At 59.5% G+C, this 27,214-nt stretch overlaps 1 protein-coding gene across 1 annotated transcript; it reads left to right on the forward strand.

Moving 5' to 3' along the window:
• Positions 1-4,088: 4,088 nt before the first annotated feature.
• Positions 4,089-27,169, forward strand: DENND1C (DENN domain containing 1C). The gene is made up of 23 exons (XM_084610853.1): positions 4,089-4,172; positions 5,425-5,489; positions 8,439-8,482; positions 9,062-9,111; positions 9,606-9,725; positions 10,293-10,362; positions 10,499-10,579; positions 13,027-13,122; positions 13,459-13,512; positions 14,436-14,546; positions 14,876-14,976; positions 15,904-15,949; positions 16,480-16,581; positions 17,226-17,351; positions 18,280-18,381; positions 19,871-19,961; positions 20,432-20,472; positions 22,086-22,157; positions 22,481-22,537; positions 23,436-23,570; positions 24,094-24,149; positions 24,845-25,061; positions 25,739-27,169. The coding sequence occupies exons 1-23, from the start codon at positions 4,156-4,158 to the stop codon at positions 26,507-26,509; spliced, it is 2,625 nt and encodes an 874-aa protein (XP_084466979.1). The 5' UTR covers positions 4,089-4,155; the 3' UTR covers positions 26,510-27,169.
• Positions 27,170-27,214: the final 45 nt, after the last annotated feature.

Here is a 27,214-nt window from a genome sequence, read left to right on the forward strand (position 1 = left end):
TGGGCTGGGACTCAGGGTTCTAGTCCCGGCTTTGGGAGGGGAGTTGGGTTTAGTGGTTAGTGGGTGGTCAGGACTCCTGGGTTCTATTCCTGGTGCCAGGAGGGGAGTGGGGGCAGCAGGTTAGAGCAGGGAGTCAGGACTCCTGGGTTCTATTCCCAGCTCTGAGAGAGGAGTGGGGTGTAATGAGTTAGCACCACTAAGCCCCCACGCCCCTGCCAGAGCTGAGAATAGAACCCAGGAGTCCTGAGTCCCATTCTTGCTCCTTTAACCACTAGACTCCCCCACCACAGTGAGTGATAAATAGGATGTGTACCAAATTTGGGGGCGGGAGGGCACACACTGACATGTGAGCTGATTCCTACACGGGATTAGCAAGTACCAGTAAATGAAGCAAACAACAAACATAATATAAAAGGGAATTAACACACAGAGCCACACAACTATTCACACTGATCCTCTGCCAATTCTCCTTCCTGTTACTCCCACAGCTGTATATATCCACAGAGCCTTAGCTCCGCCCCCCTACTGGCCTGACCCCACCCACAGTGGGCGGAGCTTACTCTACATAAACCTCAGCTTCCAGTTTGGATTCTTTCTCTGAACCCAACTCCTGCAGGTAAAAACTGACACAGCTCTGGGTGGATGGGTTAGATTATGAACTACGCCCATTTCTGGGAGAGGGGTTGTTAACTGCAGGGCTGCGTGAGATATGGATCCCTATAAATATTTTGCACTGATTAACTTTCATGCTTGGGGGGGGGGGGCGGAATCACTTAATGGGGGTTTTGCTTTGGGGAGAAAAATAACATTGCGATCCTAAAGTGTGCAAAAATCATCGTCAGGACTAGAACTGGGGACAGTGCGTTGTCTAAAATTTTTTTTGGGGGGGGGCCTGTGGAAACAGCAGATTCCAGTCAACCAAAAAATTTAATGAATTTGTCTTGATTTTGGCAAATTGTTTGGTCCAAAACCACCCCCTCCCCCCATCTAAAAAGCTCTAAACAATTTGATTTTTCAGGGGGGAAAGACATTGTGTTTAGAAATTTCCTTCATTTTTTTGAAATGCTAAAAATTGAAAGAAAAACATTGAGTTTGACCTAAAACACTTTTTCAACTTTTCCATTTGCTGAAAATTCTGAAGAAAATTGGTTTTGTGTTGATCTGAAACAAATTATTAGGTTTTATTTGCAACTACCAGTGAATCAAAGCAATACATCTGTTTCTCCAGCTCTAGTCAGGTCCACCCAAAATCGCAAGATTGGTGCAAACATCATGAGATATATATATATATATTTTGAACATAGTATGTTTGGGGTTCTTTCTGGCTGTCTTTTGTTTTATTTAGGTCACACTCAGGTCCCATTTGAAAACTTTTCTCTAGGAGAGAGGCCTAGAAATGTACTTTCCCCCATATTCCCATGACTCCGGGAGCTGGGGCTTTAAGGAAAAACAGCAGATATTGCAAGAGTTCGCAGCACTGGAGAAATCCCATTTCTGCATGTGCCAGATGATCTAATGTGGGGGTTCTTATCCCAGATTTTGCATCCCCTCCCTGCCCTTGTTATTAAAGGGGAGGGGATCCCCACTAGATCCCAGCTAAAAGGGGCAAGGGTGTCCTTCAGAGAGGGGTCCTGCTATGGTAAAGGTTGAGAATCCATTGTCCGCTGTCTTGTCAGCACTGGGAGTGTAGCCACTTGTGCTGACCCCTATACACCACGACAGCCTGACTTGCCCCATTGCAGCTCACCTGATTTGATGCACAGGACTCCTGGGTTCCAGTCTCGGCACAAGGGCTCCCGGCTAAGCTGCATCAGCGCAAACTGCGGTAGGCCATCGTAAACTGCGTCCGCATGAGGGGACTGTAACAGTCCAGCTACAGCTTTGGATCAAGCCCAGGGTGCACCAGACCTCAGGCCCCAATGAACTCAACATAGCCTGGGGTCCCATTTAAGTCAATAGGGCCTGTGTGGACTGGGGCCTCTATATTGCCCTGTAAATGGATTGAACCCTGGAGTCCTGATTCTCATACTTCACCACTAGACTCTCTAGCTGGGGAGAGAACCCTGGAGTCCTGACTTCTGCCCCCGCACCCCTTCTCCCCCCCCCCCCCCACGCACGCTCTAACCACTAGACCCCACTCTCCTTCCAAAGCTGGAAATAAAACACAGGAGTCCTGATTTCCATTCTCCCTGCTTTAACACCACTAGGCGACACATAATCCCAGGAAATGAATTTGCTGTCTAGGCACAGAAAGTGAAACTGCCCGGGCTGGTGTCCCAAGCAGAAGTAGGTGCAAAAGGTAACATCCCTTTAAATGAACTCCGAGTTGCCTGCAGGATTGTTTGTGGGGGCCCTACCAGGGGCCTAGGAACTGAGCCGTGGGGGGCTAAGCTATGATTGGTGGAAAGTCCTCTGTTCCCACATGCACTGAGCAGGGTCGGGCTCCCATACACTGTACAGTCAGCTCGCCCCAGCTGTCCGTCCAGAACAGCAGATCCTATAGGGTGACCAGATGTCCCGTTTTTATAGGGACAGCCCCGTTTGGGGGGATTTTTTCTTATATAGGCGCCTATTACCCCCCCCCCCCCCATCCCGTCACGTTTTTTCACAGTTGCCCTCTGGTCACCCTAATTTCATACCAGCCCCCTGCTGACCTGCAGACGGGGAAGGGAGGGGTTCCTCCAGCTGTACGCACACCTCCTGGTGGAGAGAATGGAACAGCTCAGTCCTCGAGTCAGTGCCTCTTTCAATGTGTTTCGAGGCCGTACGGCCTAGTGGCTAGAGCATCCAAAGGGGACTCAGGAGGCCTGGTTGGATTTCTGACTTTGCCACTGGCCCGCTGGACGACCTTGGGCACTTCACCGCCCTGTGCCTCAGTTTCCCCACCTGTCAGACAGGGATGATGATACTGACCTGACGTTCTTTGAGAGCTACGGAAGGGAAAGAGCTTGGTGGTGTTATTCACCAGCACGACAAGCGACAGAATCCCCGGCACCCCTTCCAACCCCACCTGGGGGCGGATCCACCGTGCAGCCCCAGTGGAGACCCACTAATTTTCACCTTGATGTAGTGGGGCGCAGTCAGCATCGGAGGAGGGTGGGGTATAGGGCTGACCCTGCAGCTACATGGAGGTAAAAATTACTTGCTGCCTTCTCTCCATGAGGATTTGAGAGTGAGAGAGCCTGGCACAGCTCCATGAGGGGTCACTGGGGTCAGCATTGCTCAGAGGGGAGAGCCGCTCCCTACAGAGACCCCCCACTCCATTCCCTGCAGCACAGCGACCCCTGGTGCCACCCTGGGGCACTGCCGTCAGCACTGATTGAGAGGGGAGAGCGCCTCCTACTGAGCCCCACACACGGTTTCCTGCAGCACAGCGCCCCCTAGTGCTGGGACACGGGAGTCAGCACTAGGGGGGAAAGATGCCCCTACTGACCCACCCCCACCCTGCAGCACAGCGCCCCCTGGCGCCACCCTGGGGCATTGGGGTCTGCACTGACGGCCACGGCCCCCTCTTGAGACCCCATCCCTCTCCATGCGGCACAGCGCCCCCTAGTGCTTCACTGGAGCACGGGGCTCAGCACCAACAGCCAGAGGAGACCACCCTCCACGGAGTTCCCCACCACACTGCCAGGAGCACAGCGCCCCCTAGGGCCAGCACGGACTAGAGTGGCGCGTGCCCCCTGCTGAGCCCCCCTACCCTGCTCCCTGCAACGCCCCGACATCTGCCATCCAAGCTCTGAGCCGGCCCCAGCCTGCTCAGCACGTGCGATCTGCGGCCGGGGCTCCGAAGAGCAGGGCGACGTGTCGGAGAAGCCCCCTACAATGAGGGCAAAACCGGACCTCCCTGCCTCCCCATCAGGCGGCACAATGCACCCTCCCCCCAGCCTGCCGGGCCCCCATTGGGTGTCACGGCGCTCAGACTTCCTCTAACGAAAAGCCACACAGGAAGCTCTGAAGCAAGAAGGGAGCAATTTTTTCATACTTTTGTAGATGCACCGTAAAAAAAAAAAAAAAGGAGAGAGAGGGTTTTTTTGTTTTTTTTTTAATACCCAACCCAGCCTTGAAATCTACCCTCCAGAGGTGCCGCGGGCACCACCCCCGTTGGAGGCAGCCAGCCTGGGATGAGACCGTGACAGGGGATGAGCAGTGAGAACCATGGGCTCGCGGATAAAGTAAGACCCCTTTGATTTTCTCTGGGCGCCGATCCCATGCAGGGCCTGGGCTTTAGCAGAAGGGATTTTCAGCCCCTCAGAGGCGCCCCCCAGCCTCCCACTGGCTGGCTCTTTACCTGATCAGTGGAGAAAGTGAAATTGACCTTTGATCCCGGGCAGACACCAAGGGGGACAGACAGGCCCCTTTAAGACACCCCATCTTTGCTGGTTTCAATGCCTCAGGGCCCCACGAAGGGAGTGACACTGAGGGGGATGGAAGATTTCTCCCTTCGGTGGGTTGGAAGCTCGGGTGGGGGGACGCCATGGAGAATTGGACACTGCAAAAGAGTGGCAGGGTCAGGGATCCCTAGCTTGGCAGGTTGCTGGCCCTGCTGCTGTCTGGGCCGTGCCAGTTTTGGGGTCCATCTCTTTCCAGCGCAGTTCACCATCCAGGCAACCGCGCCCAGGTCTGAGCTAGCCAGGCAGGTGAGCAGCCCAGGGTACTCCTGGGCAGGACTGTAGGAGCCAGGGGTGGGGGTCGTCCGCAGTTGGGAGGGGAGTTCTCCTCCATCCTCTAGGGGCAGGCAGGATTGTGGGGTGCATGAGGTGGGTTTTAGCTCACCTGTGGAGCTATGTCAGCTAATCCTGTTACTGTCCTTTGGCATCTTCTAGCCAAAGATTCATCCTGCTTACGGATGAATTCAGCCTCACCCCAGAGAGGCAGGTCAGCATTAACGTCCTCCTCTTATGGGGAGGAAACTGAGGCACAAAGAAAGGGAGTGACTTTCCCAAGTCACTCAGGCAGTCAGGGCAGAGCAGGAGTGAATCAGAATGTAGGAGTCCAGAATTGCAGCCCCCCCCCGCCCCCCGATCCAACTCCCCTCCCAGAGTTGGGGCTAGAAGCCAGGGGTCCCAGCTCTCCATAGTGTGTCTTATCTCCACGTGAGGGGTTTCCATTCCAGGTGGAGTCTGGATCCATCGCCGGGGTCCTTAGCCAGGTCCCCCTAAGGGGTGCCCAACCCCCAGCTGTGCCTGGCTTGTGCATTAAAAGTCGTGTCTCCCCCGCCCCCCACCCCCAGGAGACAAGAAGTCTGAGCAACCTAAATCGGGCCCTTCCTGAAAGGGTTTTCCCCCAGCACCTCAGTGCATGCAGGTCTAAGATTGCTGAGCAAATCTGCACAACCCTGTGATGGCCGCTTGTGCACTGAGCTTGTCCGTTCTCAGCCATTAGCCTGGCCAGTGCTTATAGGTTCCTCTCTTCTCCCCCTACCAGGGAAAATCCCCAGAAGACATTTGATTTGTTCTTCGAGGCAGCCTGCCCCACATCTGCAGATGACGGTAAGTCCCTGAGCCCAGAGGCCAGCGCCGGGGCGGGCGGGTTGTGTGGGGTTTATCTGTGTTCTTAGAGGGGGTGGGATGCAAGGGGAAGGTCTGGGGTAAATGAACACTGGAGTCTTAATTTCAGGCTGTTGGTTCAAATCCAGCCTACCTTCCCTGGGGCTAAAAGTGGATCTCTGGTGTGGAAGTCAGGACTCCTGGGTTCTATTCCCAGGGGCTCATGGTTCGAGTGGGGGGCTGGGAGTCAAAATTCCTGGGTTCTATCCCCACCTCTGGGAGGGGAATTGAAGGGGGTGGTGCTAAGAGCCAGGACTCCTGGGTTCTATTGCCAACTCCAGGAGGGGAGTGATGCCTAATGGTTAGAGCAGGGGGTGGCCATGGGAGTCAGGATGCCAGGGTTCTAGTCGTAGCTCCGGGAAGGTCCTGGAGTGTAGTTGTCTAAATGGGGGCGGGGGGGGGGGGGGGAGAGACTGAGAGTCAGGACTCCCGGGTTCTTTCCTGGGAGTGGGGTCTAGTGGTTAGAGCAGTTGTTGCTGAGTGTCTCTTCCATTGTTCTGTGAGCCTAAAGACCCATGGAAATTAGGGCCGTCCCATGGCATTTATGAGGGGTTGTCTTCATGAAGGACAGCATTTGGGAAGGGTTTGGGGGGCATCTGCAGTTCAGGGGAGACGTGAAACACCTCCAGCTGTCTGACCTCGGGTTGGGATTTCCTCAGGGCCCCTGAGCCAAGCAGGGTCCAGCAAAGCCAGTGATAGGATGAAGGTGCTGTGGGGTGGCAGGGGAACAGTAGGGGGGGGCGTACATCCCTTGGCATCAGTATGACCCCAATACCCCAGCTAGGGGGTGGGGTGCTGCAGGAATTGGGGTGGGGGGCTCAGTAGGGGGTGCCCTCCCCCTGCAGTCCATTTTGGCCCCATTGCCCCAGCATGGGGATAGATCTGACAGTTTCCCTAGCACTGTGTGTGTGTGTTCTGTGTGCAAGAGCTGAGGTGTTTATCCCACATCCTGTCTGTAGGTCATTCTGTTCTGCCTCCCTAAATCCTCCTGCAGGTTTCTTGACCTGGAAAATGTTATTCACTTCCTGTCCTAAACTGCTGTATCTGGCTGTTCAACAGCCCTTGCAGCCTACCCCAGAAATGGCTGCCCCTCAGCGCCGGGCGAAGGATCCCTGTGTAAACAGCCCCCTGCGTCCCACCCCAGAGATGGCTGCATCTCGGCGCCAGGGAGGGATTCCTGTGTAAACAACCCCCTGTGTCCCACCCCAGAGGCAGCTGCATCTCAGCACTGGGCAAGGAATCCTTGTATAAACAGCCCCCTGTGTCCCATTCCCGAAGGGCTGCATGTCAGGGCCGGGCAGGGATCCCTGTATAAACAGCCCCTGCGCCCCACCCCAGAGGTGGCTGCATCTCAGCGCCAGGCAAGGGATCCCTAGGTAAACAGCTGCCACACGGCACCCTTGGCACTGGGTGAAGAATTGCTGTATAAACAGCCTGTCAAGCATTATAGCCCAGCTCACAGTGGGGGTGACTGTGAGGTCCTGGGGAATCAGAAACCCCTTCCCCAGCCTCCTGGTGGGGGGCAGGGGGAGTCGGCTACATGGGCAGGGCCGGGCCTGGGTTCAGAGGTGCGCCCCCCACCCCCACGCAGAGCTGAAGGGCCCTTCCATCTGGGCTGCTCTCAGCAGCCACAGGAAGTGGCGAGGCGGGAGGTGGAGGCCGCGAGTGTGTCTGGTGCATCACGCGGGGGGTGGGGGGGACGGGCATCCTGCCCTGCATGGGAGGGGGATGTGAGTGCTAGCGGGGGGGAGCTGTCCCAGTGGGAGGCTGCTCTCGGGGTGGGGGACGGTCTAGAATCTGGGTGCAGAGACCGACCTCTCCCGAGCCCACGGCTCCCCCAGGGATCTGTGTGTATCGCTCGCCTCCTTGGACCTTCAGGACCAAACAGTCCCCAGCTTCTAGGGCAGCCTCTCCCCGCCTGAGTCCCATCCTGTGTGTTACCCCCAAGCAGCTCCGAGCAGTGAGCCCACAGAGCCTGGTCCCCCAGTCAGACCCGTGGGCCCATCCAGCCTGGTATCCTGCCTCCCTGTTACCCCAGTCAGACCCATGGGCCCATCCAGCCTGGTATCCTGCCTCCCTGTTACCCCAGTCAGACCCGTGGGCCCATCCAGCCTGGTATCCTGCCTCCCTGTTACCCCAGTCAGACCCGTGGGCCCATCCAGCCTGGTATCCCTCCCCACTGTTATCCCAGATCAGACCCATGGGCCCATCCAGCCTGGTATCCCTCCCCCTGGTCCCCCAGTCAGACCCATGGGCCCATCCAGCCTGGTATCCCTCCCCCCTGCCGTACTAGATACAGGGCCTTTCTCTTCCAGGGTGCTGGTTCTGGGGGCCTGGCTGGCTCCAGGTGTTGGGGAATGACATACTGGACTTTTCCCCTCTCTGAGGCTCTGATCCAGCTCTTGGTTGGTGGGACTGGTTGGCTGCAGGGGTGGAGAGGGGAGGGATGCTCTCCTCTAGGGCGTGCCAGCTCTGGTCTGATCCCTGGGCAGGGGGACTGGCTGGCTCTTAGAGGTCAGGGAATGGGATAACGGGGCATTTCCGCTCTGGGTTACGAGTTCAAATCCAGACCATTCTAGTAGTATCCTAAAGTCATTACCATCCAGTGGTGCTGATTGGTGGCCTTTATGAAATGGTTGGGGGCTGGGAGCCAGGACTCCTGGGTTCTATTCGTAGCTCTGGGTGGGGAGTGGGGTCTAGTGGTTAGAGCAGGGGAGCCAGGACTCCTGGGTTCTATTTCTGGCTCTGCCACTTTCTCTCTGACTGTCTTTGGACACGTCACTTCCTTTCCCTGCTCCCCACTGGTGAGGGAGGTTGAGGGGCTCAGGGAACACTGGCAGGGGCCTGGGGGGCAGGGCTGTCATCGCGGTTCTATCTCTGCTTTCCCCACAGACCCCCAGGTGCTGAGGCAGTTCCCGGAGGAGTTCGATGACCAGGTCTGTGCCTCGCTTCTGCGCCCCTCTGCCAAGCGCCATGTTTCCCCTGTGCCAGTGGAAGAGCTGTAACGCCAGAGTGGGGGAAGTGACAGCCAGCTGAGCATGAGCCGCTCACCCCACAGTGCGTTGGGGGCAGGCCGGTGTGTGGGCCTGGAGCCATGGATCTGGGCTTGATCTGCCTCATGTCCATCTAACCCACTATCCCCCCTGCCCAGAGATCACACCCATGGGCCCAGCGAGCCTATCTCCCCTTCCCTGCCCCCTTGATCAGACCCATGGGCCCATGAAGCCCTGCCGTCCCAGATCAGACCCATGGGCCTGTCTCGCCTAGTGCGGATTCAACCAGCGAGAACCAAAGAATCCCCCTTAAATTCCTCTCAGCTCAGTCCTGGCTTCTCGTCTGTAGCAAGGGCTGGGGTGTTTGATGGGGCTTTTTGGCCCTAGGGGACTTTCCCTCCGGTCGGGGGCAAAGAGCAGACAGGAAATAAAGACGATCTGGCCTTCGCCCCCACCCTGGTGTGCTGGGTCTCCGTGATCTCTGAAGTCATGGGGGTGTAATTTTCACCTTGCCTTCTCCAGGAATCCATCCAGATGCTGCCCAAATTCTGCTTCCCCTTCGACATAGAGAGGTACACGGCTGCGCGGGTGCACGTCGGTCTATGCATGTGCATGGGTGGGAGGATCTGTCCTGGGGTCTCCTCCACCCAATAAATCTCTCCAGTTTACGAGCTCCCCTGCGGTCAGTGGCTCATGGCTCTCGGGAGACAGTAGCCAGGGGTCAGGCCATAGGCGTCCCTGTGTGGTGTCTAATGCAGGAAGCAGTGAGGGCTGAGGGCCATCCCCTCCCCATCTCTCAGGAGGAGGATGAAAGGCCTCTGGTCCCACTAGTGCCAAAGGGAGAGGGAGGTGCTGAGCACCTGGCAGGATCGAGCCCAGTGCACCACGATTGGGACCAGCAGTGGTATTTAAACCACTAGATCCCACTCCCTTCCCAGAGCTGGGGGTAGAAACCAGGAGTCCCTGGCTCCCAGCTCCCTGCTCTGGGTGTTGTCCTGGATTCGGTCGGCCGTTAGCTTCCTCCTCTCCCGTCGGTCTCACTGGGTGCCCCCCCCCGCCCCCGCAGGGTAAAGGAGAACTCCGTGGTGCAGAACTTCACCTTCGTCCTGACCGATCTGGAGGGGAACCAGCGCTTTGGGTTCTGCCGCCTGGCCGGGGGCTTCCGGGCCTGCCTCTGCATCCTCAGGTACCGCGCCGTGCGGCTGGGAGTGGGCTGGGGGCTCCGGCAGGGGGTGCTCTCCCCGCCTTGTTAGCGCTGAGCCCGATGCCGCAGCGTGGCACTAGGGGACGCCAGGCTGCTGCAGCCACCGTGTTTCAGAGCAGATCTAAAACTATAATCCTGGCCAATGTATCCACCCCGACATTCTGCCAAATTCCTCCTCCGTCAATTGCTTCTATTCTGGTGGTTCCCTCGTGTCCCTGGATTTAGGGTTCTTCTTCACTCAGCACTGGATGAAGGATCCCTGTATAAACAGCCCCTGCGCCCCACCCCAGAGGCAGCCGCATCTCAGCGCTGAGCAAAGGATCCCTGTATAAACAGCTCCCATATCCCACTCCAGAGGCAGCCGCATCTCAGTCACTTCGTCTCTCTGTACCTCAGGGGGAACGGCCCTTCCTTTGTCTGTTCAGACCCTGAGCTCTTTGGGGCACAGATTCTCTCTCACATGGGGTCCGTTCAGCACCCGGCAGGATGGGTCCCCTAGGGGCTACCATAATACAGACAATAAACTGCCCCCGCTTCTCCTTTTCTCAGTTACCTGCCCTGGTTTGAAGTTTTCTACAAGATCCTCAACAACATTGCTGACCACTTAGCCAAGGAGCAGGTGAGCCCAGGACTCCTGGGTCCTTTTCGGTGGCTACCTCCACCCCTAGTCTCGCTACATCCCGATCATCTTGTCACTCCCTCAACCCCAGCTCCTTTTGGACCGATCCGTTTCATCCTTTCTCTCTCCCCATCAGCTCAATGAACTGGCCGAGTTCCTCTCTGCCCTCTATTGCCACCCGGTGCCCCAGCTGAACAGCCCCGTCAACCTAGAATTTGTAAGTATCAGCTCAGTCTCTCTCACTAGGGGGTGCTGCCCCCCCCCCTCGGTCCATGATCCTACCAAATCCTACAGGGCGCTACCAAATTCACAATCCATTTTGGATCCAATTTCACAGTCATAGGATAAAAAAAATCGTAAATGTCACGGTTTCCAACAGGTACATCTGAAATTTTGTGGTGTTGAAACCGTAGGGGTCCCGACCCAAAAGTGGGTTGTGGGGGGTCGCAAGGCTATTGTCGGGCGACGCGGGATTGCCACCCTTACTTCCGCACTCCTGCTGGGGGTGGCCAGCAGCCGTGGAGCTTCCTACAGTCGGGGGCGGGGGGGGGGCGGTTTCCCGTAGGTGGGTCTGACCTGGCCCCAGGAGTGGTCCGTGCAGGGGAAGAGGAAGTCTGGTCCTTCCCCAGCCCAGCCAGGACTAACAACTGGAGCCTAGTGCCCAGGAAGAGCCCCCACTCGGGGCACCCCCAACTCTGGCCCTCCCTGGCTCCAGGCCAATGCTCACGGGTTAAAGGGGCCTTGGGCTGGCTGTGTGTGTGGGGGGAGGGGACGACGACTACAGTGCCCCTCCATCCCCAACCACGGTGCCCTGGGCGGTCGCCCACCTGTAGGCCAGCCCTTCCCCCTCCCAAAAGTGGCCAAAACCCAAAATACTTCAATTCAAACTAGTGCTGAGGGGCCTCATGGGAGTTGTAGTTCAAGTGCCTTATGCACCCATTCTCTATGGGCCAGCTCCCTGGTTGGACTACATCTCCCAAGATGCACCACTTTCTCCCCTCTTAGTGAAGGGCAGGGGTGTGACCGAGGAGTCCTTGGCTGTGGTGCATCATGGGTCGGCAGCAGTTCTGCAGAAAAGGACCTGGGGGTGACAGTGGACGAGAAGCTGGATATGAGTCAGCAGTGTGCCCTTGTTGCCAAGAAGGCTAACGGCATTTGGGGCTGTATAAGTAGGGGCATGGCCAGCAGATCGAGGGACATGATCGTTCCCCTCAATTCGGCACTGGTGAGGCCTCATCTGGAGTCCTGTGTCCAGTGTTGGGCCCCACACGACAAGACCCAAAAAATTGGAAAGAGTCCAGCGGAGGGCAACAAAAATGGTTAGGGGACAGGAACACATGACTTATGAGGAGAGGCTGAGGGAACTGGAGATGTTTAGTCTTCAGAAGAGAAGAATGAGGGGGGATTTGATAGCTGCTTCCAACTACCTGAAAGGGGGTTCCAAAGAGGATGGCTCTAGACTGTTCTCAGTGGTAGCAGATGACAGAACGAGGAGTAATGGTCTCAAGTTGCAGTGGGGGAGATTTAGGTTGGATATTAGGAAAAACTTTTTCACGAGAAGGGTGGTGAAGCACTGGAATGCGTTACCTAGGGAGGTGGTGGAATCTCTTTCCCTAGAAGTTTTTAAGGTCAGGCTTGACAAAGCCCTGGCTGGGATGATTTAGTCGGGGATTGGTCCTGCTTTGAGCAGGGGATTGGACTAGATGACCTCCTGAGGTCCCTTCCAACCCTGATATTCTATGATTCGATGGGAGATGTTGTCAAACCACAGCGTCCTTCCAACAGTGGAGAACGGCAGCACAAGACACCCACACTACAATTCCCACGAGACACCAAGGTGCCGTTTTGAATTGACATAGTTTGGTTTGGGGCCAGAATATTTCAGTCTGGGATATTTTGACAAGATAGCGACACTTCCCAGGGGAAGCAGATGCTTTCGGGGGCGGGGGGGGAACCCATTTAGTGGAAAACCCAATTTTCCACTGGAAAATCATGGCTCTTCAATCTAGGGGCAAAAGGTCTAACAAGATCCAGGCCCCGGGAGTTGAGGCTAGCCAGGTTCACACTGGAAATAAGGCGTACGTGTGTGGAAACAAGGGAATGGAGAACTGATATTTAGCCTTTCCCACAACACAAAAAACAGGGGTCACGCGATGAAATGCACAGGCGGCAGATTTAGTACAAGAGAGAGGAAGTATTTTTTCCAGGCCACGCACAATTAACCTGTGGAACTCACTGCCTTGGGATGTTGTGATGGCCAGTTCACGGAGGATAGGTCCATCAATGGCTATCAACCAAGGTCAGGGATGTAACCCCATGCATGGGGCAACCCTAAATCTGACTCCCAGAAATCAGGAGGGGACAACAGGGGTGTATTTCTCCAAAATTGCCCTGTTTTGTCCACTCCTCGTGCATCTCTGGCCACTGTCAGAGACAGGATACTGGGCTAGATGGACCTTGGCTCTTACATTCTTATTGGTTGTTTTTCTAAAAGATCTGATCTAGGAATTATTTGGGGGAAGTTTTATGGCATTTTGGCATTAAGATCTCATAATCCTCCGGACTGCCCCAACCAAGCCCGCTGATCCCGCGAAGGTGCAGGGCTGTCCTGCTGGTGGTGCACACGCACGTCTCTATGCTTTTATCCCCTCGCTGTCCCGCAAGGACCAGAAGTTGAACAAACTGAGAATAAGCACCGGCAACTTTCTGAATGGCCGACACAGAGACCGGAGCCAGGATCCGGCGGGCGGGACCGAGTCGGTGAGTCGGGAAACTCCGCCCGATGTTAACCAGCCGGAGTGTGCCGACTAACCGAGCGATCCCTGACAGTGCATGGTCCCCGTCCCCCCCCAGCCAGGTGGTATGATCACCCCTATCCGGTGGCACTAAGGGGCAACTGGGGAGGACGGGCAAACTGTGCAACTGGACCCCCGAATCTTCTCCCTTCCCTAACCAGGGGAGCAAACTCAGCCGCCAACTAATTACAAGCTTAACGATGATTAACCCTGTGTGGCTTGGGTGAACAGCACTAACTCCGCAGCACGGCGCCCCCTGGTGGCGGGGGCCGTGCTAACACCACCCCCTTCTCCATTACAGCCTTCCTACTTCATTGCCCCGGACCTCGGCAGCCTGCCCACCATCCCGGAGAACGTAAGTCCCTGCGCCCCCTCCTGGGATGGGCGGGTTTGGGGGCTGATTCAGGGGTGCAAAGAGCAGAGGCGGTGGAATGGGGGAGGTGCCCTGGCAGTGAGTGGGGGGGGGGAGAGCACTGCAAGGAGACTGAATGTGAGCAGTGCAGGGAGAGGAGGGGGTGCATGACACTGCACGGCAGGGTGGGATAGGCAGGGGGCCGAGGGGGAGAGTACAGTGTGCTGCAGATTAGGGGAGAGGAGAGCGCACTGTGCTGCAGGAGGAGGAGGGGCAGTGTGCTGCAGAGTGGGGGGAGGGGAGAGCATACTACACTGCAATAAGGGGAGAGCTCACTGCACTGCAGGAGGGAAGAGTGCACTTCACTGCAGGAAGGGGAGGGGAAAGCGCAGTGCACTGCAGGAGGGTGAGAGCACACTTTACTGCAGAATGGAGGCAGTGGCAGAGCACACTGCACTGCAGGAGCGAGAGAGTGCACTGCACTTCAGGAGGGGGAGTGGGTGCGCACTGCACTGCAGAGGGGAAGCACACTGCAGTGCAGGAGGGGGAGAGCACACTTCACTGCAGAATGGGGGAAGTGGCAGAGCGCACCACACTGCAGGAGGGGGGGGAGTGCACTACACTGCAGGAGGGGGGAGGGGGAAAGTGCAGTGCACTGCAGGAGGACAGCACACTTCACTGCAGAATGGGGGAAGTGGCAGAGCGCACCACACTGCAGGAGGGGGGAGCGGGTGCTCACTACACTGCAGAGGGGGGAGGGGGAAAGCGCAGCACACTGCCGAGTGGGGGGGGGAGAGGCATGCATTGTGTTGAACGGGGCGGGGGGGGAGCGCACTGCAGCGGGAAGGACAGAGGGGCAGACGGGGTGAAGGGGAAGTGCGGGGAGTCGGGGCGTCTCGAACTCCTGCCCCGGCCTCTGCCCGCAGAGGAACTTGACGGAGTTCGTGGTGGCCGTGGACGTGCCCAACATGCTGCAGCTGTACGGGAGCATGCTGTACGAGCGGCGCATCCTGCTCACCTCCGGCAAGCTCAGCACGGTGAGGGGCACCGGGGGGGGCACTCGCCCTGGCACAGGCCCGCTGGGGGGGGGGGGGTTGCAGGGCTGTGCCCTGGCACATGCCTGCAGTGAGGGCGCGGGGACGTGCCTTGGCAGGGGCACTGGGGGGTGTTGCTCAGGGGGACGTGCCCCGGCCCACGCGCACAACCCGTTACGGCCCCGGCCCGGGACTTGTGACCCCCGTAGCCTCCAATGCAGGACATTTCTTGAGGCCCCTGCCTCCCCCAGATCTCTCCGTCCTCGGAGCCCCCCACCCAACCTCCCCCATGTCGGAGCAGAGTCTAAGGCTGGGTCTGTGTCTGTCCCCAGCTCACGGCCTGCGTCCAGGCCTCCTCCGCCATGCTCTACCCCATGTACTGGCAACACATCTACATCCCCACGCTGCCCCCGCACCTGCTCGACTACTGCTGGTAAGGGCACGGGCAGCCTCTGGCGGGCCAAACAGGGGCGGGCCAGGTCGGTTCTTGGAGGGGGGACCGCCGGCATCCTTCAGGGAGGTGGGAGGGGGCGCTCTCCCCTGGCGGTCAGGGCTGGCCCCGGTGCCCTAGACTGGCACTAGGGGGCGCTGTGCGGCAGGGAGCAGGGTGGGGGCTCTGTAGGGGGCGCTCTCCCCTGGTGGTCAGGGCTGGCCCCGGTGCCCTAGGCTGGCACTAGGGGGCGCTGTGCGGCAGGGAGCAGGGTGGGGGCTCTGTAGGAGGCGCTCTCCCCTGGCGGTCAGGTCTGGCCCCAGTGCCCTATAGGGGGCGCTGTGCGGCAGGGAGCAGGGTGGGGGCTCTGTAGGGGGCGCTCTCCCCTGGTGGTCAGGGCTGGCCCCGGTGCCCTAGGCTGGCACTAGGGGGCGCTGTGCGGCAGGGAGCAGGGTGGGGGCTCTGTAGGAGGCGCTCTCCCCTGGCGGTCAGGTCTGGCCCCAGTGCCCTATAGGGGGCGCTGTGCGGCAGGGAGCAGGGTGGGGGCTCTGTAGGGGGCGCTCTCCCCTGGCGGTCAGGGGGTGCTCTCCCCATGGTGCCAGGCAGGGAGCAGGGTGGGGGCTCTGTAGGGGGCGCTGTGCCCTTTCAGCCAGTGCTAGCCCCTGCCTGGCACCATGGGGTGCTGTGCCACAGGGAGTAGGGCGAGGGCTAGGCAGGGTGAACTCTCCCCTCACGGTCCGTGCCAACCCCAGTGTCCCAGTGTGGCGCTTGGGGGGACTGTGCTGTAGGGAGCAAGTTTTAGGGGGATAATCTAGCGCACTGATCCCTCTAGTCTCTGCTTTGAGGCACGGGCGCTACCAGGCCTGGGCAGTTTATGCTTTATTTGTCTGCGTCTCCTCATCCTCTCTCTCCCTCCCTCCCTTCCCGCAGTGCCCCTATGCCCTACCTCATCGGTGTCCATTCCAGCCTCATGGAGGTGAGTCCTGCCCCTCCCCGGCGCCCCCTGGGGACTGCAACCTGCACTGCAGGCTGGGAAGGGGGGTGAGACCCAGCACAAACTGGGGCTGCAGGAAGCCTGAATGCGGGGGATCCCCCAGGCTGCAGGGGGGAGCTCCTGCCGTTCCCAGGAAGAGATCTGGGACTGGGGGAGGGGGGCAGGCTTGTGTGGAGAAAGGGGTCCCACAGCTTCATGGGGGGGATTTCCTCAGCCTTTGCACAGGGGGTGGGTCCGATCCCCTGGACGTTTAATTTGGATCTCGAGTCAAAGCTGCCATCAGCAAGGAGCCGCTGCGGGTCCCAGAGCTGGAGCGAAGCCGGGTGCCAAGCTACAGGCTCTGGCCCCTTGTGGGTTGCCTGCTGGAGCGGGTTTCCCTCAGGGAAGAACCGTCCTGGTGGCCTGAGGTTACCGGGGGACGGCAAGCCCGGCTGCCTGGTGGGGAGGTGCAGAGCACCGAGGCCGGCTCCAGCTCCAGCCCTCTCCCCTCTGGATGTGTCCTCTCCTGGCAGAGGGTGCGGGACAAGGCCCTGGAGGACGTGGTGATCCTCAACATCGACACCAACACGCTGGAGTCGCCCTTCCAGGACCTGGAGAACCTCCCGAGCGACGTGGTCAGTCCCTGCCCGTCCCTGCCTGTCCCCTGCTGCCGTCCCCTGTCTCCAGCACAAGCAGATGGGTGAAACCCTCCTCCCCCTCCACCAGCCCTGGAGGGGACCCCCACATTCAACCTCCATGATCCTTGGCAAGCCCCACGCTGGGCTGCATCCAAACCTTAGCCTGGATCTCCCCATAGTCCCCTTCTCTCCTGTTCTGTGCCCCCTCCTTACACCCCGGGTATGGGACATGGGCTCTGAGCTCCCCCTGGCATCTCGTGGCTTGGCAGCCCGGAGATCTCATCCCCAGTGCAGACGCTGCCCTTTGGTTGCGTGAGGAAGGAGGTTCCCCAGCCAGAGCTGGGAGTCGGCTTCCTTCTCTAGTGGCAACGTGATTTCTGGAGATCCCACGGACAGATCCTTCCGTCCCTTTCCAGAGGGACCCCAGGAGATGGGAGGAGCGTGATCTGCAGGGGCCCTGTGGGATCTCCCTCCCTCCCCGCTCTCATGGGCTTTCCCGTCTAATCCAGGGATCCGTCGCAGCCTGAGTGTACCCCAAAGCCCCCTGGGATCTAGGGCCCGGACCACACTGCTGCCCCTCCCCAGCTCCCCCAGCCCAGGAGCTGACCCTGACTCACTCATGTGGGTCTCTCCTCTCCCAGGTCTCTCTCCTGAAGCTCCAGCTGAAGAAGCAGTCAGCCACCACTGGGGACGGGGTGGCCCGAGCCTTCCTCCGAGCCCAGGCGCTGCTGTTCGGCGGCTACCGTGACGCGCTGATTTGCACCCCGGTGAGGCGGGCTTCCCTCCCAGCCCACTGAGGGCAGCTCACAGGGAGGGGGCACATGCAGTGTGAGATAGGACAGAGTCGGGTGCTCAGTGTCTCCCCCTTGGGGCTAGACATTCATTATTGGTATCTGGGACCCTCAATCCTGGTCCAGGACCCCGTTGTGTTAGGTACTGTATATTTCACCCGGGAATTTGAGTTGAGGGCAGGAACCCATTGTGCCAGGCGCTGACCAGACCCAGAACAAGAAGCTGGTCCACGCCCCCACTTCCCACATGCCCCATGTGTTCCCTCCAAGAGTTCCCCCCATGGCAGCCTATGCATTCCCCCTTTCTTCCAGGCCCGGCCATACGAGTGTCTGCACGCCCCTGAGCAGCTATGCTGCCATGGGCAGGGAGACCGGCAGAGTAGCATAGAGCAATCAGCCCTCTAAGTGTCTGTCTTCTCCCCGTTGTGGGGTTTCCTTCCTCAGGGATCCCCAGGATCGGGAGGGGAAACCCCAAACCTTCCCCACTCTGTGTCCCTCTAATGCCCCCCTCCCAGGGAGGACTTCCTGGAAATCCAGTGGCCCCTGTGGGTTTCTCTGTGCAGGGGGAGGCATTAGCCCTGAGTGACCCTCAAGGATTTTATGTTGCAAAGCAGCTGCCGGGGTTAAGCCCTGTGGGGGGTTGAGTTCTCCAGAAACGCTGAGGAACCATCCAGGGCAGCTGGAGTGCCCGGTTTGCCCAGTAACTACCCCGTGGTCAGTGCCCTCAGGGGCTTTGGGCTAGCTGCCAATCCCCGGTGCCCAGAGCAACCTGGCTTCCCCAGTCTGGGGCCCTGCTCCAGACCTCCGCCCCGAGCGGGGCACAGAGCCAGTGTCTCTGACCTGGGACCCAACCTCCTAGAAGGGAGCCCCCCGCATTCACCCTCTTTGTGCCCTCTGCCCCCAGGGCCAGCCCATCTCTTTCTGCCAAGAGTCCTTCCTCAACCACAAGTCTAGCACCATGCGGGAGTTCCTGCAGAACGCAGTGCACCTGCAGCTGTTCAAACAGGTAAAAGGGAGAGCCTAGGGCTGGGGGTGGGGGGGGCAGGAATTCTGGGGCCCGGTTCTGAGACCCCCAGGTACATTGGCAGCCCCTGTCCAGAGGAAATGATGTGCCCAGCCCCCGCCATGTGTGTGTGACCTTCTCTCCTGGAGGGGTGAGGGGTGCATCTAGGAGTGTTTGGGGGGGCGGAGGGGGCCCGGGATGGGGGGAGGGGATTGGTTGGGCCACTCCATCCCGGGTCATATTTCCTAGGGCTTTGAGGTGTCACGTCACCACAAAAGCTATTAACGAATGGCCGCGCTCTCCGACCATGTCCTCCACTGCCCTGCCCCCATGTCCCCCATAATAATTTATGCCCCCACTGTATCATGTGCTCTCCCTGTAATGGCCCCCTCTAATGGTTTCCCCTTCTCCATCTGCCCCCCATGCTCCCCTCTAATGGTTTCCCCTTCTCCATCTGCCCCCCATGCTCCCCTCTAATGGTTCCCCCTTCTCCATCTGCCCTTCCGTGTGCTCCCCTCTAATGGTTCCCCCTTCTCCATCTGCCCCCCATGCTCCCCTCTAATGGTTCCCCCTTCTCCATCTGCCCCCCATGCTCCCCTCTAATGGTTCCCCCCTCCATATGCCCCCCCATGCTCCCCTCTAATGGTTCCCCCTTCTCCATCTGCCCCCCATACTCCCCTCTAATGGTTCCCCCCTCCATCTGCCCCCCCATGCTCCCCTCTAATGGTTCCCCCTTCTCCATCTGCCCTTCCGTGTGCTCCCCTCTAATGGTTCCCCCCTCCATCTGCCCCCATGCTCCCCTCTAATGGTTCCCCCTTCTCCATCTGCCCCCCATACTCCCCTCTAATGGTTCCCCCCTCCATCTGCCCCCATGCTCTCCTCTAATGGTTTCCCCTTCTCCATCTGCCCCCCCATACTCCCCTCTAATTGTTCCCCCTTCTCCATCTGCCCTTCCGTGTGCTCCCCTCTAATGGTTCCCCCTTCTCTATTTGCCCCCCCCGTGCTCTCCTCTCATGGTTCCTCCTTCTCCATCTGCCCCCCCATGCTCCCCTCTAATGGTTCCCCCCTTCATCTGCCCTGCCGTGTGCTCCCCTCTAATGGTTCCCCCTTCTCCATCTGCCCCCCATTCTTCCCTCTCATGGTTCCCCCTTCTCCATCTGCTCCCCCGTACTCCCCTCTAATTGTTCCCCGTTCTCCATCTGCCCCCCCATACTCCCCTCTAATGTTTCCCCCTCCATCTGCCCCCCCATACTCCCCTCTAATGTTTCCCCCCTCCATCTGCCCTCCATACTCCCCTCTAATGTTTCCTCCTTCCATCTGCTCCCCCGTACTCCCCTCTAATGGTTCTCCTTCTCCATCTGCCCCCCATTCTCTCCTCTCATGGTTCCCCCCTCTCTATCTGACCCCATGCTCCCCTCTCACGGTTCCCCTTCTGCATGTGCTCTCTGCGCTCTCCCCAACTCCCCTTGCACCCGCGCCGCCCCCTTTGCAGTTCATTGACGAGCGCCTGGAGAAGCTGAACACCGGCGTGGGCTTTTCGGATGTGTTTGAGCAGGAAATCACCAACAGCGGGATGGCGGCGGGTAAGGAGGGTGCAGCCACTGACCCCACCTTCCCTGGGGGGGCAATAGGTGTGCGATGCCCCCAGTGTGAGCCCCTGTGCGTATACAGTGACCCCACCCGCATCCCCAGGGAGCCATGGCAATGGATTTGCTTGGCCCTGCTGATCCCCGCCCGCCTCCCCCTATGACTCGATCCCTCCGTTCTGTCCATCTGTCCCCCTCAGGTGCATCCATCACTGCAACCTCTTCCCCAGCCCCCCCAGATGTAACTTTTGACAGTGGTGCCACCCAGGGTTCCCCCACAATGCACCGGGGGTTGGCAGTGATGGTAGGGCTGGCCTGGCAATATCCACCTCCTCACCAGGGCGTGGGTCAGGCTCGGGGGTGAGTGGGAAAGGAGCGGGGGGTGGGGAGGGTGAGGACCCCACCTAGGGCCCTTAGTCACTAATGGTCTGGGAATTTACATCTCTCCCTTTCCTGTCCCCGTGCAGGTAACCTGAGGTCGTACCAGCTGTGGGTGGAGAGCCTCAAGGTATGCAGCTGCCTGCTTGATCCATGTATGGGGTAGTGAGGCTTGATAGCAGCTTGTGGGGTCCACTGGAGGGGGTTGTGAAGTGGTGTGAGTGCAGGACTGGGAGCCAGGACTCCTGGGTTCTATCCCCAGTTCTGGGAGGGGTGTGGGGTGCAGTGGTTAGAGCACAGGGGCTGGGATTCAGCACTCCTGAGTTCCAGGGAGTGGGATCCCGGATGCCTGGGTTCTGTTCAACCCTGCCACTAACTTGCAATGTAACCTGGGGAGTGGGGGGGAGTCACTGCACCGCTCTGTGCCTCAGTTTACCCCCTCTGTAAAATGGTGATGACATCGACCTATCTGCATTAAGTATTACCTACAGCTTCTAGTTCACCAGCTAGCGGCAAAGGGTCAAATCATTCTGAGGCAACATGTTAAGTTCCCTGTGTCAGTAAATGCATCAAACTGGGCCCAAATCCAGACCCCCTGAAATTGAGGCAGATTTTGCAACTGATGTCGGGGGGAATCAGATTTGAGGTTCAACTGGTGTATTTTACACCATGAGAGGACGGATCCTTGATTGGTGTAAATCAGCTTAGGCCCATTGACAACAGAGGGGCCAAGATCTAACCCCCGGGATCCTGCGGGCTGGGAAAGAGCAGGTGAATAAGTCCCAGAAGAGGTGAACGAAAGTAGCTGCTGCCCTACTTTAATGTACTGCTCGCTGTGTAAATTAACTCCCCTGGGGCATGTAATTTACACATGCTCCCGAACACACCACTTCCAAATGAGTAGCTTGATTCTGATCCCCTTCGAGTTAAATCAGGAGCGGCTCCGCAGAAGTCACTGGAATGCCCATAGTGGATTGAGAAGCTCAAGCCCTAAGTTTTTGTTTCTCCTTAGGGGCCATTAGTGGCTTAGACGCATTGACAATATTATGTTCTACTGTTGCCTCTCTTGAGAGGTAGCAGATGCCCAACACCGGGCATGCCAGCTTCCAAGTGGAGGAGAAATCAGTGATATGGAGTCTGGGCATATTTGCAACTTGTTTATTTACACTCTATACACCAGTCTTGGAACAGAGGTGTATCTCATTCAGGGATCCCAGCCCATTGCAAAACTCCCTGCCCAGGGTGCAACACTGCCTTAAGAATCGGAGACCAAGATGGAGCAAACTGTCAAGCTGCTGTCCCAGCTCCCGGGCCTCAGCACGGCCCCCAGATTAACTGCCATACGCAGCGTGTGTCTTCCCACGGCTGACCGTTCGCTCGCCTGCTGAGGAAAAAAAAAACAAACTTGGAGACCACATGTCACAGTACCGGCCTCCAGCTGATTCGAGTTAGCAGGACCATGGCAGAGAGCAACCCCCCACTGCTTGCAACAGCTCCCACCGGAGAAAATGCCATTGCAAAACTGGCAACAATGCGCCCAAGAACGCTGCTAAGAGAGAGATTGTCTGCGACAGCGCCACCTGGTGACTCCTGCCGCAACTGTATTCACCCACAGGCTCCCTCTAATGGCAGGAAGGTCAGGCTACTTGTGTCAGGGGGAAAGACAAAGCTAAGAACTGCAGAAGACACCAGGCACCTATAGGGGTCGCTCCAAAGCAACATCTCTGTGCTTTGTCTTGCCAGAAAGGCGGAGGGGCCCTGATCAACACTATGAAGAACAAGACGAACCCAGCCGTCAGGAACATGTACAAATATGTAAGGTCACCAGCCGGCTACACAGTCTTCCCCGTTCACTGGGCTCTGTTAGCAGGGGGATTTTATCAGTGGGGGGGAGCTCCTGGGGGCTGGGGTATCACAGGGGGATGCAGTTGTGTCTCCATGAGGGGGTGATCCCAGGGCTGGGGTATCACAGGGGGATGCTGTCACGTCTGTGTGTGGGGGATTCCCGGGGGCTGGGGTATTGCAGGGGGATGCAGTCGTGTCTCCGTGCCGGGATCTCAGAGTGGACAGTTGTATCAGACCATAGAGAACCAGGAATGGCTTCCTGCCTGGTCACCCCTCTCTCTCCTCTCCTCTAGGCCAAGAGCCATGCCCGAGACAGGCTGAAGGAGATGCGAAGTCGCTTGAGGTACAGGGTAAGATTCCTACTGCAGCAATCCTCTTTGGGCTGGGGGATCCCGCCCAGACTCCCCCCGCCACCCAACCTCCAACTCCGAGCCAGGGATTCCCCCTTGCTAAGGAAATTCCCCCACCCCCCAGCTCCCCTCTGATCAGCTGCTTCCTGGGGGATTGGGTGGGGCAGGAGCTAGGAGTAGCAGGTCATAAGGAGGGTTAAGGGTAGTAGATTGTGAATGGGGTTCGGGTCAGAGGTAGTAGATGAGAAAGGGTTAGGAGACAACAGGGGGGCTAAGGGTTTGGGTTTGGGGTAATAGATCCTAAGCTGGCTAAGGAAACTTTCTAGTTTCTCCCAGGGCAGATTCTGCCGGGAGTCCCCATGACGCTCTGCTTGGAGAGCTCCCTTGAGGGTCTGCAGAAGACGACCTCTTGGTCCAAGGGGGCTAGAACCAGCAATTCTTGGCAACTCCTGGCAGCGGGACTCCCTTGGGCTGAGGCTCTGGAGAAGATCGGGCTGAAGGCCCCCCCGAGGTGCATTGAGCTCCAGATATGCCCCCACCCCAGTGACCTTTGCCCTCACCTGCCGGGCTAGCTGGCCGATTGAAATGGCATGAAGCCCCTATTAAGAGCACAGGGGTTTGGAGCTCCAAAGCCACAGGTTCGAATTCCGCCCCTACTCCCACTTCAGCCGTGGCCAAGAGCGCTTCGCCAGGTGCGGGCATTTGCTGCCACCCAGTTGCCAGTGGGCTGGGCTTCCATGTCACCCCCAGACCAGCCCCCCCTTTGTTGGTCACTGAGACCGAGCTCCTCTAGGAGCAGATGGGGGAAGTTAGCCCTGGCTCTTCTCTGTCGCTCTTCGGACGCCTTGCCTGGAGTCTGCTCACCGTCTTCCTGCCCGGCCCTCGTTCTCCCCTCCAGGACTTGAGCCAGGCTTCATCCCTGCAGCGAGGCGGCTCCCTGAGGAGCCACCAGCTCTCGGGTTCCATCCTGCCCCGGAGCACCCAGTCCGAGTGCCTACAGAGCCGGCTGCCGATCACCCAGCACTTCGGGAAGGTCAGAGACTGCTAAACCTCTGTAGGGGGTGGGGATGCACAGATAGTCCTCCCCCAGATGTGGAACATCTGGAAGGAAATAACGGCGGGGTGTGGGTAATTCCCGGTGCAGATGTGCAACATCTGGTGGGAATAATGGCGGCATGCAGGTAATCCTCATGCAGATGTGAAACATCTGGAACCTGTAGCAGGTCGTTTGGGAAGTGACTCGCTCCCCCCTGCCCAGATAACCCTTGCTCATTGAGTAGCATCGGGGCGGGGGTGGGGGGCCGCAAGGCAAACTCTGCTCGGCTGTGGGCCTTTCCTCCCTTTCCCACCCCACCTCCGTCGCTCGTGGCCCTGGATAACGACCCTAGCCCAGCGTGGGGGGAGGCTGGCACAGATCGGGGAGTGGTGGGCATGGAAAGGCCTTGGGGGCAGGCAGGTCCTGGCCTCAGCAACCCCCTCATGCTGGAGGGGCTTGGTATTGCACTGCCCAGGGGTGAGCATGGGGATCGGCCACTTTGACCCGTGTTTCCTTGCAGTCCCGGCCCCTGCGACCCAATAAACGCTGCAGCGGGACAGAGCTGGAGGCCCAGAGGTAACTGGTGGGGGAGGAGCACAGATATTGGGGGGAGAGCAGAGATGGCCTGGGGCGTGGTCTGCAGGGCATGGGAGGGGGTTCCCCCCACCTCACAGCCTGCTCTCTGTGTTGCCTGCCTCATCCTTCACGCGCACTGGGGTGTGGGAAGCTCTCGTGCGTCACTGGGGTGTGGGACGCTCTCGTGCGTCACTGTGCGCGCTGGCCTGGCCTGTGCATGTCAGCTTCGACACCCGTGCTCCCAGCGTGGGGGGGGGCTGCGTGCCCAGTGTGTATGCCTGTCAGCTCCCGCACGTGCGTTTGCGTTCAGGCATGATCCTGTGACGTTTGTGGGCCTACGTCATGGGTGTTTACATGCGTGTTGGCGTGTGCGGTCAGCTTCATGCCTGCCCCTTCTGCCGCAGACAGCTGCATGGGTGGCCAGCTTTAATACATGAGCACGTGTTGGTTGGCCTGCGTGTTGGACCTTGGGCCACGCGTGACGGTTGACCTGCCTATTCCACGTGTTCGTTTCCGTGTGTACTGGCACAGACGGAGTGTGAGATGTGACGCTGTGTTCCCGTGTCGGGTGTCATGCGTGTTGACACATGTGATGTCACTTTCGTGCACAAGCTTGTTGCCATGTTTTCTGTATATCCGTTTACACACGTGACTGTAACGTGAATGCCCAGCCCTCCCTTCCCCCCGTCTCTCAGGGCTGGCCCGGCAGAAGGCCCCGAGGCTCCCCCAGGCCCCGATGCCATCCCTGATGCGAGGGAGCTGGACAAGAGCTTCCTGGAGACGGGCGAGATCGACCTGCTGGGTGAGATCTTCGAGACGCTGAGCCTGGCGGCGCCCAGTGGACGGGGGCTGCTCTACGGGACCCGCAGCCTGGACTTCTGCAACCTGGAGGAGGGCAGCTGCTACACCAGGGTGAGCTCCCCACCCCCCTTGCGGGCACCTCCCCATGCCCCACCATGCACCTCTCTGTGCTGCCCCTCCCCGAGGGGCACCTCCCTGTGCATCTCTCTGTGCTGCCCCTCCCCCATGGGTACCTCCCTCTGCCCCCCCCCACGCCTCCCTGTGCTGCCCCTCCCCCACGGGTACCTCCCCCACAGGTACCTCCCTCTGCCCCCCCGCACCTCTCTGTGCTGCCCCTCCCCGACAGGCATCTCTCTGTGCTGCCCCTCCCCCGCGGGCACCTCCCTGTGCCCCCCATGTGCTGCCCCTCCCCTGCGGGCACCTCCCTCGCTCTGTGCTGCCCCTTCCCCACGGGTACCTCCCTCTGCCCCCCCCCGCACCTCCCTGTGCTGCCCCTACCCTGGGGGCACCTCCCTCTGCCCCCCCCGCACCTCCCTGGGCTGCCCCTACCCCAGGGGCACCTCCCTGTGCCACCCCACCTCTCTCCCACCAAGTCTTTCTCTTGGCCCCTCTCTCCCCTATCCCTCTCTGACCCTACCACTGGATTCCACCCCCTCCCCAACTTTTCCTCTCCTAGCCCCCCCCAACTCCACCCCCTTCTCTAGCCCCTCCCTCCCACCATTCTTCTCCAGCCCAGGTCTCTCTCCCTGCCCCATGCTGCACCAACCCTGGCTCCTTGTCCCTTCCAGCTGAGGCACACGAACCCCAGTGAGGAGAACTTGAGCGGGCACCAGGCCCGGGACCACGAGTGCTGGCTGCTGGCCGAGGAGGACGACTCGTCCCTGGAGTTCGCCCCCCCGTCTTCGGAGGAGGCCTCCCTGGCCGAGGAGGAGGCTGGGGACTCCCAGCAGGCTTTGCTGCTCCCCGCCAAGGCCACGCGCCCGGGGAGCGGGATGTGGGACCGCGGGATCAATGAGGATGAGGAGGCCCCTCCCCAGCCAGCTGAGAGGGTAGCGGCGCCCAGGGTGTCCTGGCACAAGCCCTTCCAGCTGGGGGAGGAGGAGCTGGGGGGCAGGGCAGCCGGGGGGCAGGGAGGGGCTGGGACAGAGCTGACACCAGCTCCTAGCTTGCTGGGGTCCCCTGAAGAAGCAGGGACAGGAGGCCCCCCTGAAGCAGCCACTACAGGGACAGAGCCTGGGCAGGGGTCATGCAGGGCAGAGCCCCACCCCGAACAGGATAGCCCCGCCCCTGAGGCAGAGCCCCACCTCCCACCAGATAGCCCCTCCTCCCCTGAGGCAGAGCCCCACCTCCCACCAGATAGCCCCTCCTCCCCCACGGTCCAGTCAGCTGTGGCTCTGTACCAGGCCAAGGCCTGCAGGCAAACTGACTTCAGGGGAGGGGTCCCCCCACTGGGGCCAGGGGCCACCCTGCCCAGCTCAGCCTGGCCGGAGCTGGAACAAGCCTCCCAGCCCCCGGCCCTGCCCAAGGTATCGGAGCTGAAGAAGAGGTTTGAGTCCTAGCAGGCTGGCGGCGTAGAAAGAGCTGCACCGGGGGGGCCTATGCCGAGCTACGGATGTTGCTGCACCAGGGGCCCCGTGCTGAGCTGCACCGGGGGGGCCTATGCCGAGCTACGGATGTTGCTGCACCAGGGGCCCCGTGCTGAGCTGCACCAGGGCTCCCCAGGGGCCGGAGAGCTGCACCAGGGGCCCCCCCAGCCTGAGCTCTGGGCAGAGCTGCATCAGGGGCCCCATGCTGAGCTGCACCAGGGCTCCCCAGGGGCCGGAGAGCTGCACCAGGGGCCCCCCCAGCCTGAGCTCTGGGCAGAGCTGCATCAGGGGCCCCATGCTGAGCTGCACCAGGGCTCCCCAGGGGCCGGAGAGCTGCACCAGGGGCCCCATGCTGAGCTGCACCAGGGCTCCCCAGGGCCCGGAGAGCTGCACCAGGGGCCCCATGCTGAGCTGCACCAGGGCTCCCCAGGGGCCGGAGAGCTGCACCAGGGGCCCCATGCTGAGCTGCACCAGGGCTCCCCAGGGGCCGGAGAGCTGCACCAGGGGCCCCCCCAGCCTGAGCTCTGGGCAGAGCTGCATCAGGGGCCCCATGCTGAGCTGCACCAGGGCTCCCCAGGGCCCGGAGAGCTGCACCAGGGGCCCCATGCTGAGCTGCACCAGGGCTCCCCAGGGGCCGGAGAGCTGCACCAGGGGCCCCATGCTGAGCTGCACCAGGGC

This window comes from Lepidochelys olivacea (genome assembly GCF_965140295.1).
Source record: "Lepidochelys olivacea isolate rLepOli2 genome assembly, chromosome: 20".
Lineage (NCBI taxonomy): Eukaryota > Metazoa > Chordata > Testudines > Cheloniidae > Lepidochelys > Lepidochelys olivacea.